The 13,030-nt window shown below is 37.0% G+C and overlaps 1 protein-coding gene across 1 annotated transcript; it reads left to right on the forward strand.

Annotated features, from left to right (window-relative positions):
- Positions 1-399: 399 nt before the first annotated feature.
- LOC18435907 (uncharacterized) lies at positions 400-11,950 on the forward strand. The gene is made up of 10 exons (XM_088857432.1): positions 400-786; positions 2,053-2,395; positions 4,063-4,192; positions 4,563-5,053; positions 5,506-5,586; positions 5,788-5,886; positions 6,150-6,263; positions 6,594-6,677; positions 10,267-10,338; positions 11,292-11,950. The coding sequence occupies exons 2-10, from the start codon at positions 2,075-2,077 to the stop codon at positions 11,604-11,606; spliced, it is 1,707 nt and encodes a 568-aa protein (XP_088713558.1). The 5' UTR covers positions 400-786; positions 2,053-2,074; the 3' UTR covers positions 11,607-11,950.
- Positions 11,951-13,030: the final 1,080 nt, after the last annotated feature.

The following is a 13,030-nucleotide window of genomic DNA, read 5'->3' on the forward strand; positions in this document are numbered from 1 at the left end:
CAAGATGCATGGACATGAGAAAAAAATGGATTTTAAGTTTTAAAAACAGTATATTTTGTAATGCATTTTGAGCCGTCAATTTTCAAGTTTTCATAGATACGCTCTATCTACATTATTTTTGAAACTTTAAATTTTATAATTACAGATGACAATATATTTTAAGACTATTGCAAATATTTCCAAAATCGAAACCACATTTCTAGATACTATTTAAAGGTGGGTTTTGCTTTGATTGTTTAGAGCCTCGGCTCTATATAAACCGCAGCCATATACAAATTATCGCTATAATCATTGGCTTTCTTACACTAAACCCACACATGTCCCTTTTTTCTCTCTCTCTATCGTGCTGTCACATTATCCTCTCTCTTTACACCGGGCTGCCCCTTTTCTTCTCTCTCTACCAAATCACGGACATGGACTGACTCACGGTCCTGCAGGTCCTCTCTCTCTCTCTCTCTCTCTCTCTCATTGGGGTTCATTACCAGTCTCTCTTGGTTGAGTTTTCATCTCTCTCTCTCTTCACACACGCAACCACACGCTATAAGTTTTCATCTCTCTCTCTCGCCTTCAGGTTCATCGCAGCCGCTCACACTCATTGAGGTTCAATCTCAGTCAATCTCAGTCCGTCTCTTTCATTGAGGTTTTCTGTCTGTCTCTCTCTCGCTATTTAGCAGTTCTCTCTCTCGATCGTGTGAGTGCGCTTGAGGTGAATAGCACATCTTCTCTCTTTTCAGCTCTGGAATTTATGGACTCTCTGGAGAAGTTATGCGAGAAACCCCCAAAGAAGTAAGTTTTTAACGAATTCAACTTTGTTATGTAGCTAATTGTACCTCTGCAGCATTAGTCACAAGATTCGATTTTCTGGTTTTTTGGGAAATGTTGGTGGAAAAAGCAGTGCCATTTGCATGCATTTTCATATTCTTGTTTCTCTTTTCATTCTTTTTCTGCATTAAACATGATCACATAAGTCAGCTAAGCCTCTGATACTTTCTGCTGAGCTTTGCTTTTATACTTATATTTTGTTTTTTACGGTGAATTAGAAGCTGGTTGATTGTTCACTTATAATTAAATTGAAAAAGGAAGTTCGACCAGAACTTAATGTACTTGTGTAGAACAGTCAAAGGGAATTATTTGAATTATCAGCTCCTGATCTTTGACAAAGAAATTTTTTGTTAAGCCACCTCAATAGTGCTAGGGTTTTATACAATTTGATTGTGTGTTTTATTCCGCAACTCAATTATTGGAATGGATATCAGCTTCTAGCTTTTTTTTTTTATTTTTTTGAAGTCTAAAGTTGAATCACGGTATGTGATGTTGTGATGATGATAAAATAGGAGGTAATATTTATCGTCGTTTGAATTTGAGGCGTCCTTTAGCTCTTATTATAGAGCTGAAATTAGTAGATGAACATGCACAGGCTCTCTTTGGGAAGGTTCAATGTGGCTTTAGGTAATTTTATTATGATTAAAAAGGCAAGTTTTCTGGCGTCCATCAATTACTTATCTCTCTAAAACAATGCAAAACAAAAGAAATTGTGTTGATGGAGTTAAATTTATCAAATGGAACCTGAATGGAGGGGGTTTCAGCTTACCAAAACCTTTTTGCTGCAAATGCATTTGGAAACTAATTTCTATCAACTGTAATGCTTTCGTCAGATTGGACATGAAACTAGGCTATTTGACTTTTGGGGGGCTTGACGATTTTTATTTCCTCTTTTTATTCTTTCGTAATTTGGAAGCAGGTTTCATTAGCTATCAGCTTCTGATGCAAAATTATGTTTTTAGTGTTAGTGGGGCCAAAATCACTATTTTTTGTGCTCCTTTGATTTGTGGAAATGTGCATTCCTGCTGAAGTAGTTAAAGGATCAAGTTTTTACGTGACTAGTTCTAAAATTCCTCCACTAAATAAGGCCTTACCATACTATAACATAAAATGCCCATTCTGGAAATAACAAGGTTTTTATCATCTTCTTATGTCCTGTTTGATAAATTTTTTAATGAAGTGCTATACAATTTTTATCTTAGCCTAAGGGAGTCTTATCTTCTATTGTAGGTTTCAGATGTTGTAGAAGAACATGGAAGACATAGGCCTGTTTAAGGAGGGTTTGAAATGGGTTCGATCTCAGAAACATGTCTTCTTGAGTACCCAGGCGTCGATTTGTTCAACCAGGGAGAGGATTGCAGCTATGGTCGACTGCCATGGTCCTGTACTTTACAGTGGCTGTTTGCATCTATGGAAGATGTTATTTTTGGTATTGAGAGAGTGGAAGAGCTGCATAACAAGGGGAATGGGCTCTTTACTCAGTCTGGGTTCCACGACATTCTTTGTTATACTTTGGTGTTGTTTTCTTAGTCTCACCTCAACCTCATGCATTGTTTATGTGTTCCTAGTACTGGTTAGTCTTTTCACCTTGTTATTATTGTTGTTTTTTTGGATAAGTATTGTTGCTTGATGTTTCAGCATGCTTTTGCTTATTGTGGTTCAAGGTTGCTATTATTGCGTTTACAAACTGGTCAAGATTTTATACATTCACTGGGTTCTAGTGTGGTAATTTTTAAATGTCTATTTCAAATATGGAGTAGTTACTTCCTATATTGTGATCTTGAAGGCGTGGCTTGCGTTATGCCATTGAATATGTCCTCCATGTTTCCTATTTCATGTGAATGCATTGTGCAGTTAGGCTCTCTGATCAGTTTGCTCTAGTTTACATGGTTGTCATCTTTAACCTAATTTATTTAACTGCCTTCACTAGAACAATTCTTGCTAGTGACTTTGCCAGTTCGGTTTTATGCTAGGGAGGTCAACAATTGAGCCTATTTTCGTACTTAAGCAATTGATGTAGAAGTTTAATGAGAAGAGAAAAGACCTCCACATAGTCTTTGTTGATTTAGAGAAAGCATTTGATAGTGTACCGAGAGAGTTAATTTGGTGGATCTTAGAAAAGATATGTGCAAGGGGGTGTTAACTAGTTTGAGGACAACTAGTGGAGAGACTAGTTGTTATTGACAATGGGCCTACATTAGGAGTCAGCATTGCCTACACCTCTTTAGTTTGATTATGGACGAGTTAACTAGGCATCTACAGGATGTGGTACTGTGGTGTATGTTGTTTGTGGATGACATAGTTTTGATTGATGAGACTAGAGATATCGTCAATGCAAAGTTATAACTTTGGAGGGATGCTCTAGAATAAAAAAAGCTTTTAAAGTTAGTGACCTAAGATAGAATATATGGAATGCAAGTTTAATAATAACTGAAGTAGAAACAAGGAATTTCAAATTCCTCACCAATGGATCGGAGGATTTCAATGGTTGTTTGATAAAATGAAAGATTCAGTTGGAACATGACCAAGGAATCAAAATCATAATATCAGTCTCTTGAACCTGAACATTTACTCAGACCTTTCTCAACATTTTGAGAAAGTATCCCAAAAAAAAATGGCAGATCTGACATTTCTTAAAGTTTGAAATGAAGCCCCACATGAAATTTAGATAGAGCAAATAAAGAACTGCATCAAATTCTCTCTTGTGCATTTGGACCTCCTAGCTGTTCTATTGATTCGTCAATGAATGGAGATGTAGTAGTCTAGTAATCAAGCAGGGTTTGTTGCACCATTGCATGGAGATTCCATTGGAGTCACCGGAAATGGACGAAATCATTTTAATGATAAATATTCTTAATGCAGCTCCAATGTCCTCAGCAGTCAAATAATAAGTAACTATTGTCTAAGAAACTAATAAAGAAACTCATTTTTTTATTTGGAAAAATCCTATCGAAAGAAAGAAACTTCAAAGAAAAGGAAATCTTTTGACCAGTATTGGATTTCCAGTTTCTCAATTTTGTCACATAATATTTATCTGCAACCCACCATTGTCACATAAAAATAAAACTGGTATGATTCAGCTGTTTTGGGTGATTTAGTCGATTAGCAGAAACAGGTTGACCCTTACGTTGAAGCAACCATACTTTTCTTCATAACATCTATCCTTTTGAATGCCTGTTTCTTAAGCCTAAATGGTCTGTGGAAGTCTCATTCACAAAAGAAGTTTGAATTATGTTGTAGGGAGCTGCTGCTGCTGCTGTTCGCTTCTTGGGCTACACTCCTGGACTCTTTTTGGTTGGATTTTTTGGGATTTTGATTTTGTGGATGTATGGCAACTTTTGGGTCACTGGTTCGTTGTTTTTAATTGGAGGTGCATAATGCTACTTTCCCAGTATAATTTCTGACTAATCTTATCTGCTTCAGAGAGAGTGAATCATGATCAATTGGAATGAGGAATACGGTACTCCAAAAGGACATCCATCATCTGTTTGTGATGAAAAATGGTGGGGATTAACTGTACCTGCATCAATTTCCAGATATTTAATATAAAGTTTTTTTTTAAATGAGATATTTAATATAAAGTTAATCTCCAGTATCCATCATTATGAACAGATGATGGATACCCCTTCAGAGTAATCCAAGCCCATGCTCCATTGGATATGATATTCTTCCTGTCTATTCTATTGTGGTATTCACATGTGAGTTTCCATCATTCTGAAGGCTACGTTATGACAATGCAGCTTATTTGTTCTCTATGAGTCACACTCGGCTGGTGATCGTTATGTCAACTGTATATGCTGTTTATTGTGCCCAAATTCGAGTTGGATGGTTTGGAGTTTTTCTCGCAATAAACTTGGCATTTGTATCTGATGATCTCCTAAATTACTTGCTTCAAGGATATGAGAATGCAAACCAAAACACTGAGTTTGAAGAACCTACGAAACCAACAGTGAGTATGGAAGATTTTTCTTGCGATTCTGAATATTCGGCGCCAAGTGGAGATGGGGAAGAATTTTCTTCACCCCAATCTTCCAGTAAAATGTCCTATTCGCCCCCAAATTCTGTAAAAGTTCAGAGAGATTCAGCTGCTAGTAAGGTTGTCAAAGCAGATTCTGGTTCATTGGATGAGATGAGAAGGATAATAAATAGTTCAGACCATTATCAAGCACTGGGTTTATATCGAAATAAGAATGTTGATGTCACTCTTTTGAAGAAGATCTACAGGAAAAAGGTATTCTGATGAGTTTAGCTTTTGCATATATATTACCCATTCTCCTCTGATGTCGTTCCATGATGAAGGCAGGCAAATATACTATAGACCCATGGATTATGAACCGTAGTCCATTGGATCATCACTGTCTGATGAAGTCTTGGGACAGTTGTGGAAGTAGAATGAGTCCCAGCAAAATAATACATGGCCCTTTTGCAGCGTACCTCTCGCCATCACTGTTCCACCATTTCCTCAGCTGGTGATGACCCCAGAGGATTTCCATAGTCCATTGGCTTACAGTAATATTCCAAAGAGGAAAAAATAAAATAAAAATAAAGATCACAACACGCGTTCCTGGAACCAACCATATTTCAAGCCATTATGGTGCTATGTTTCCCACTTCCCCAAAAGAAGATATGTGCCAGCTTTATTTGATATTAGTCTTATGTTGTAATCTTTTTTGTTTTGTTTAGGCTATGCTTGTACATCCTGATAAGAATATGGGAAATCCCATGGCAAGCGAATCTTTTAAGAAACTTCAATGTGCATATGAGGTGAGTTCCTATGGATAAAGTACATTCACTGTTAAAAAACAGGAAAAACATGGAACTCTGTTTCTTTTGTTGCATTATAAGGGTTAACTTAATAATGTGTTCCTTGGCTGACACTTCAATGCGCCAGGGGTATATTTCTGAAGTTTCTATTTAGAAAAGAACAAGTTGTATCATAAGTTTTAATGGTTAAACCCTTTTCAGATTATTTCAGATGCCACAAAGAGGAAAAACTATGATGAGCAATTGAGGAAGGAAGAATCAAGTAGTGCTCGGCAGAGATCTCATGGTACTTCCCAACAGGTATTAGATGCATTCTGATATTGATATACTGTGAAATGTTTCAGGGCTAGAAACTTTTGGAATAGATTTGTATTTTCAAAATCGAATATAATGGCTTTTTTTTTTCGATTGTTAGGGTGTCATGGTAAAATTCCCTTAATATCTGGTCATCAAAACAGATGGATAAAGCATGTATTTAGATTAACACAATTCCAGTTGATGGTTCTGTCATTCTCTTGTAATTCCACTTAGAAACCAGTTGACAATGGCCTCTGAATTGTTAGGATGGGGTGGAATATCGGTCAGAAGAGTCCAGACGAATTCACTGCACCAAATGTGGCAACTCCCATATATGGATATGCACTAACAGAACTAAGTATAGGGCAAGATGGTGCCAGGTGTGGTTTGTTGCATTTTCTTGATGTAGGATTAATTTGTTATTAAAGAAGCATACCATAGTTGAATAGCTTGTGTTATATGGTTCCCCAAGCTACATCCACCTGTTGGCTCCCACTGATGGATAGTTGGAGATTAACTATGCTTGGATAAGTGTCCTCTATGGACCCCAATCTAGTTAATCTGCAATCATGCTTTTTTGGAAAGGGATGGTGGATGCGGCCCCAGGTACAATATATCATTGTCCTTTGGACTTCACTGTTCATTCCCTTTATTATTTTCAGTTGTTTCCCGATCTGTTTTAATTTAGAGGTCTCGTATGCTGTCATCAGGAATGCAGCCAGTATCATCAAGCCAAAGATGGAGATGGATGGGTTGAAGATGGGTTACCAATATATTTTGGAATGGCTAAAAAAGTAAAGTCGAAACCTTAATATTTTTTATTCATTCTCATGAAATAATTTATTTCTAACTGAAGGAACACATATGTTTCTCACTTACAATCATATGTTGTAAGAATTGTGCAAAATGCGAGGAGTAGCAACATCAAGACCAGTGAAGAATTACTTGGCTTCTTTAAGGATAGTGGGGTAGGTTAATAGCCGTTGAATACAAGGTCCTAAGGCCCCATTTGGATGTCCACCATTTCAGCCACATGCAATAAGCTGCCTTATTTTTCTGCCTAAGTGGTGAGTGGCATGGCAAGATATTCACTTCACAAGAATAAGGAGTGGAACCCCCATATCTGGAAAATGTGGCATATGAGCCCCATTTTGGCCTTGGGGATAAAAGAAAAGACTAATAAAAACCTCTTTTATCGCCATCACCAAAACTTGGATATTGTTCCACTCGATTTATGACCATTGAAGAGTGCCGATTTTCACATTTGCCCGTAAATGCGACTAAAAGTTAGGACTTGGATATGGCTAACAGGACATCCAAGTGGTTAAGTTCCTAATATTCTTATGGTAGGTGTAGTTTGTGAGTTTGAGGTTTTGAGCTATGGAAGGGCAATATCTAGCTGGCTCAGGGGTAGGCATGCCCAACTAAAATTGCTTCCTGCTAGAAAAAGGTGAAATAGATTGATATCCCTAAACTTGAACCATGTTCAGGGTCGCAAATTACCTCAATGTGTTTAGGGATCCTTATCAAAATAGGATTCTATGCTGGGTTCGAACTCAATTAACTTTGTAGAATATTGATACTCTGAATGTAAGCATTAAGAGTTTGAAATAACATGGAACTGTAGTCTTCCATGCATGTTCCCAAAGTTTTTTGGGGAGAACTCTCTTGCTTTAGTTTATTCTTTGTTTCTAAACATCTGTCAATTTTTATGTTTACCCCAAATAGTTGGGAAAAGGCTTTGATGATGATGATAAGGAGGACTAGTGTTCAAGCATTTGGCCATTAAAGGAAAATTCTATGGATTGTCATGTGAAGATGAAAAGTTATTGTTAGGTTTGGTGATAGTCAAAATCACCATACCTATGTTTTTATTAAAAGATCAAAGGTATTATGGTAAAAAGGGAATGGGTTTCTTGGAGAGCAAGAAAGAAGCTGAAGTGATCTCTATAAAAGTGGATCAAGGAAAACATAATACCCATCCTTTTGAGGGTCACCGCTTTGGGGGTTATGGGAATGGATCTCCAAAGATGGAGATTGGTCTCCAAGTGAGAGAGACATGGCCTTCGAGAGAGAGGCGGTATTCCCATGAGTTTTGGGTTGGTAAGGCTTCCACTTCTATAGAGAGAAAAATCTCTCGGTTGCTCTTGAGGTTATCTTTCCGGTAGCAGTATTGCTGTAGGAAAGAAGGTATTGATCGATAGTGTTGCTCGGTCTGGAGAGCGAGTTTAGAAAGGAAGAGCGGTGATGGTCTTTTACCGATGTTTAGAGAGAGGTATGTCTCTTGTAACCCAAAACTGTAATCTTCATTGTGATAGTAGATTTCTAGTTGCCGATGACGTGGATGTAGCCCGATGGGGTGAACCACGTAAATCGTATTGTGGTGGTGTGCTTTATTAGTTTGTTATTAAATGTCGATGACATGATTGTTGCATGACCAAACAAGGAGAATATTGCAACACTTAAAGCTCAGTTGGCTAGGGAATTTGAGATAAAGAATTGGGAGCCGTTAACTGAATTCTTGGGATGTGTACTTAGAGACAGGAAGAACAGGAAAATCTGGTTAACTCATAAGATTTATGTGGAGAGTGTTCTGTGGCACTTCAATATGTTGAATGCCAAACCACTTAGTATCCCATGTCCTGTGCATATGAAGTTGTTTCGAAACAATGTCTTAGCAACGGAGCAGGGAAGACACAGATGTCTCAAGTACCGTATTCATCTGCAAAATGGAGCCTCATGTTTGCTTTGGTTAACACCAAACCTGACATAGCACAAACAGTGGGAGTTGTGAGCAAATATATTGCAAATCCTGGCCATGATCACTGGACCACTGTGAAATGGATCTTTCGGTATTTGAAGGGACCTTGTAATGCTGGTATTTATTACAGTGGAATGGATTTGAAAGTCACTGGTTATGTCGATGCTAACTTTGCAGTTACTTTGGATAAAAGAAGGTCTACTACCAGATATGTTTTTTCTTTGAGAGGTGGTGCAGTTAGTTGATTATCAAGGTTGTAGTCGTGGTGGCGTTGTCTTCTACAGAGGCTGAGTATATGTCACTTATATGCATCTAAAGAAGCAATTTGGTTAAACAGGTTACTTGCTGAATTCCAAGTTGTGCAAGAAAGTATTCCGCTTCATTGTGATAACCAGAGTGCCTTCTTTCTAGCAAGGAATTCAGCCTTCCATGACAGGTCTAAGCATATTGATGTTCATTATCACTTTATTTGTGATGTGGTAGAAGATGGAAAAATTTTATTGCAGAAAATTCATACGGATGACAATCCAGCAGATATGTTGACTAAGCCCATAGGGAAAGGAAAGTTCACTTGGTGCAAAACTTCCTTAGTGCTCGTGGTTACTTGATAATTAGTAACCGGTGGGTAGCAATTTTGCAGCAGACTAGTCAGAATGGAAACATATCTTCAAGTGGGAGAATGTTGAGTGCGTGAAGTCTATGTTGCTTTGGACTCACATATCTCTTTCCTATTATATAGGAGAACCAATTTTTAGGAGATTGGTTGTTATAGTTTGGGAATCCTATTTTTACGGGAAGTCAATCTTTTAGGTGTGGGTAATCTCACGTAAACCAAAGAGCCATAAGATCTATATATTTTCCATTATATTTCCTAAATTTATGGTAACCTAAATTTATGGGATATAAAATCTTGGAGCTATGGATAATGCGTGATTTCTATGGGAGATATAAATCTATTGCTAAACCTAAAAAGTAGGAAACTAAATCATGTTAGGAATGGGAGAGAGGCCTCACGTGGGTCTCTTGGGTTCTACTCTTTATAAAGAGAGCTTTGTAGAGAGAGATAATAATGCAAGGAAAAAACCAAAGAGAAAAAAGGTTAGTTTCATTTAGTCTTTTTGGGTGGGTATTCTTGAGAGAGAAAGACCCTGTTGGACTTGAGAGAGAGAGCTTGTAATCCACCTTGTTGGGCTTGAGAGAGAGAGCTTGTAATCCCTTGAGTGAAAGAGAACTTTGCTGCGTCGTGGATGTAGGAAACTTGCTGAACCACAAATCTTTGTGTAACCACGTAAATCTTTGTGTTTCTGTTCTTTTATTTTTCTGCACTATTTTTCTTTCTCTTATTTTTGTCAAACCTTGGTTTTTATCTACAGTTATGAATCTTTTTTTTCTTTTTTTCTTTTTTTGAGAAAGAAGATATGAATCTTTATTTTGTGGTTCTTGCTGTTGGATAAGTAGAAACTCCTCTGTTGCTTGAGTTTTTTTATTTTGTGGGTCTTATCGTTTAAGGGCATCACCTCAAGATAGACATTTTTATGCAGATTGTGATATATGGTTCCCTGCTTATCTGTCAAGATGTTTTTTCGCACATTTTCATATATGGCCCGTTGCTTATCTTTCAGGTTGATATACCACGTGCCTTTGCTTGTGCTGAGAGCAAGATATTTGATGTGTCAGAATGGGCTATTTGTCAGGTGGGTCTTTTGTTTTCCCTTACATAGTTTTATGCTAGGTGATTATTGTGCATCTAGATGCTCCTGACTTGATAATCTGTCTTATATGCCTGTTGCTTCAAAAGTTTGATTCTCTTGATGGTTTCGAATATAAAAATATCGTTAAAGCACCTATTTTTGATAGCTCCTGTGGAATTTTTATTGGTATAAACATGCTTATGTTTGGTATTTACTCAGCTTTTCAGAGCTTTTAAAGATATCTATGGTAGTTAAGATTGTTAAGTTGTATGTTATATGCATCTCTAGACGTGTGAAGTAAACTATTATGGTTATATAGCTAGCTGAGAAATTGTAATATCTTTGTACAATGTGTGAATTTGAACATAACTTCTCCACTTTGATGTTATTCAATCTATTAAACAATATTCTATATTTTTTATTGGTTACATTAAACAACATATTTAGTTGGGGAAATTTGTAGTATTTTCATACTCTCCTCTCCCTTCTCTTTATTTTTCTGCATATTTTCTGTTTCTATTTTATTCTAATTCTTGGTTTTACTACTTTAATGTAGAATCACTTGCATTAGACCCCTTAAAAGTTATTGTTTACATGATTTGTGGGGCCTGAGTCCAACATGGGAAGAAAAATATAGAGCATTCAGTTTTGTTTTTTTTTCAATAAATGGCTATGTAATACATATTATGAATGGGTATCCAAAATTGGATAAAACTGCACCAAAGGGAAAATTAGTTACAAAAATTCAGTAAACAACTCTTACCCTCTACAAATCCCATAAAGAAAGATAATAGAATTACAGAAAAATCTAAATGAGGATAAATCAAATTCTCAATGGGTAAGGAGTTGTGAGTTGTGACAACTTGGGGCTACTTTCCAATATGGCTTACGCTAGATATAAGCCCCCTTGGCTAGAAAAACTTGTTCTTTTCTTCTAATATGATAGTTTTGTGCAGGGAATGTCTTGTAGGCCGAACACTCACCGGCCAACATTCCACGTGAACACGAGCACCTTGGGTAAGGGAGTTCATCATCATCAGAAGCCAGTTCATCATCATCAGAAGCCCCGAGAAAGCGGTGGCTTCACTTCCTGGAATTTGGATGCTGAGATGATGGGAGATGAAGATGAAGCTGAGTTTGAATTGTGGCTTCAACAGGCGTTTGCAGCTGGCCTCTTTTCCGAACCCTCCTCCATAAAACGCAGGAAAATATGGACTCCTTTCAAGATCCACCAGAAAAAGAGCAAGAAACAGTGGCGCAAAATGCTGTGAGAAAATTGGTGGATGGAAGAGGAGAAAGGATGATGTTTGGTTGGTGGGGGTGGAGGGAAAGAAGAGAGAACTGATACAAAAGGAGATTTAGGTTGAGATCGACAGTGAGCCCGTAAATCAGTCCAGGTAACTCTTTGTACGTAACATTTGTAAAGTTTTGAGAGATAATGGCGAAACGGCGACTCTCTCTCTCTCGTCTCTCGTTACCTCTGGTGTCGTAGGTCTCTCTCTCTGCGCCTCTGGTGTTGTATGATTACTTATTAAGGAATGTTGTAGAAAGTTTCTTTAGCTTGTTGAATCTAAAATTTCAGGTAAATATTATCTTTGACTTTTGCAAGTTGCAATAATTCTGTTCTCTGAACATCTACATTCCTGCCTAAAGATGGCGGCTACATTATTGTTTTGTTTCCTTCATTGTTGAAACTGCACAGCTTAGCAAAACCTCTCTCTCTAAAATCCATGTTCAATCGGATAAAAAAATGGTTATTTATCCTGCAAGATGTACTTCTCGCACCGGAACTGCATCTTTCGAAGATTGTTGCCTTATACGAACCACAAATAACTTTGATAAAGGGGTGTGTGCCACTCATTTCGAATAGATCTCCATAATTTTTTGGTTTATTGTGCATTGATTTTCCCAATGTTTCAATTATTTTGCCTATTTTTCTATGTTTAACCAATATTATCATACTAGGCTTTCGCCGAAGAGGCCGAAGTTTTTGGATTTTTGGCCTAATCCGAAGGAAAGGGAAGCTCGGGTGCATTGCGCAGCCTACTTCGGCCCACTTCGGTCTGATTCTGCCTCTTCGGTCGAAGCACAAAATTGTCCTTTAAAGAGAGAATTAAAAGACCATTTTGTGCTTATGCTAGCTTCGACCTAACCCATTGTGCCGAAGTACCAAATTGTCTTCTTTTTTTTTTTTTTTTTTCTTGAGTTTTTATTTTTACATTTTTTATTTTAATAATATATATATATATATATTCTTTATTTATGTTATTTTTTAAAAAAATATCGATGTTCTTCCTCCAAAGCGGTTGAATGACCAAATTGCTTGGTTTTTTTTATCAAACCGAAGGAGGTTTCAAAGTGAATCTGAGAACAGTGTGTTTAACTATAGTTCATTTTCTTTCTTTTTTTTTTTTGGTATTTGCCCGCCTTTATTGCTACAGAAGGGGAATGAAAAACCTTGGGCTTACCCGTAAATGACATTTATCTCTGATACTTTTAATTTGTATTTTTTTTATGAAAATTATCTCCGAAAACCTGATTTTACTATGATTTTTATTGAATTATTAAGGCACTAGAACTTAATGTCATGAAATATATCATCCTCACATGAACTTTGTTCCAACATCGGCAAAAAGTTGGGATGATGATGCTGATATTTAATTTAGGACATGGATTTCTAGTGGCTATAATAACT

This window comes from Amborella trichopoda, chromosome 2 (assembly GCF_054954075.1).
Source record: "Amborella trichopoda isolate Santa Cruz 75 chromosome 2, AtrichopodaSantaCruz75HAP2 v2.0, whole genome shotgun sequence".
In the NCBI taxonomy this organism is placed as follows: domain Eukaryota; kingdom Viridiplantae; phylum Streptophyta; class Magnoliopsida; order Amborellales; family Amborellaceae; genus Amborella; species Amborella trichopoda.

What these genes read in the sequence shown, in the direction of transcription:
- LOC18435907 (XM_088857432.1), top strand. Translation starts at nt 2,075, where the DNA reads ATGGAAGACATAGGCCTGTTTAAGGAGGGTTTGAAATGGGTTCGATCT. An exon ending in AACTTCAATGTGCATATGAG is followed by an intron (nt 5,587 to 5,787) that starts GTGAGTTCCTAT and finishes AACCCTTTTCAG; the next exon opens with ATTATTTCAGATGCCACAAA. An exon ending in ATTTTGGAATGGCTAAAAAA is followed by an intron (nt 6,678 to 10,266) that starts GTAAAGTCGAAA and finishes CTTATCTTTCAG; the next exon opens with GTTGATATACCACGTGCCTT.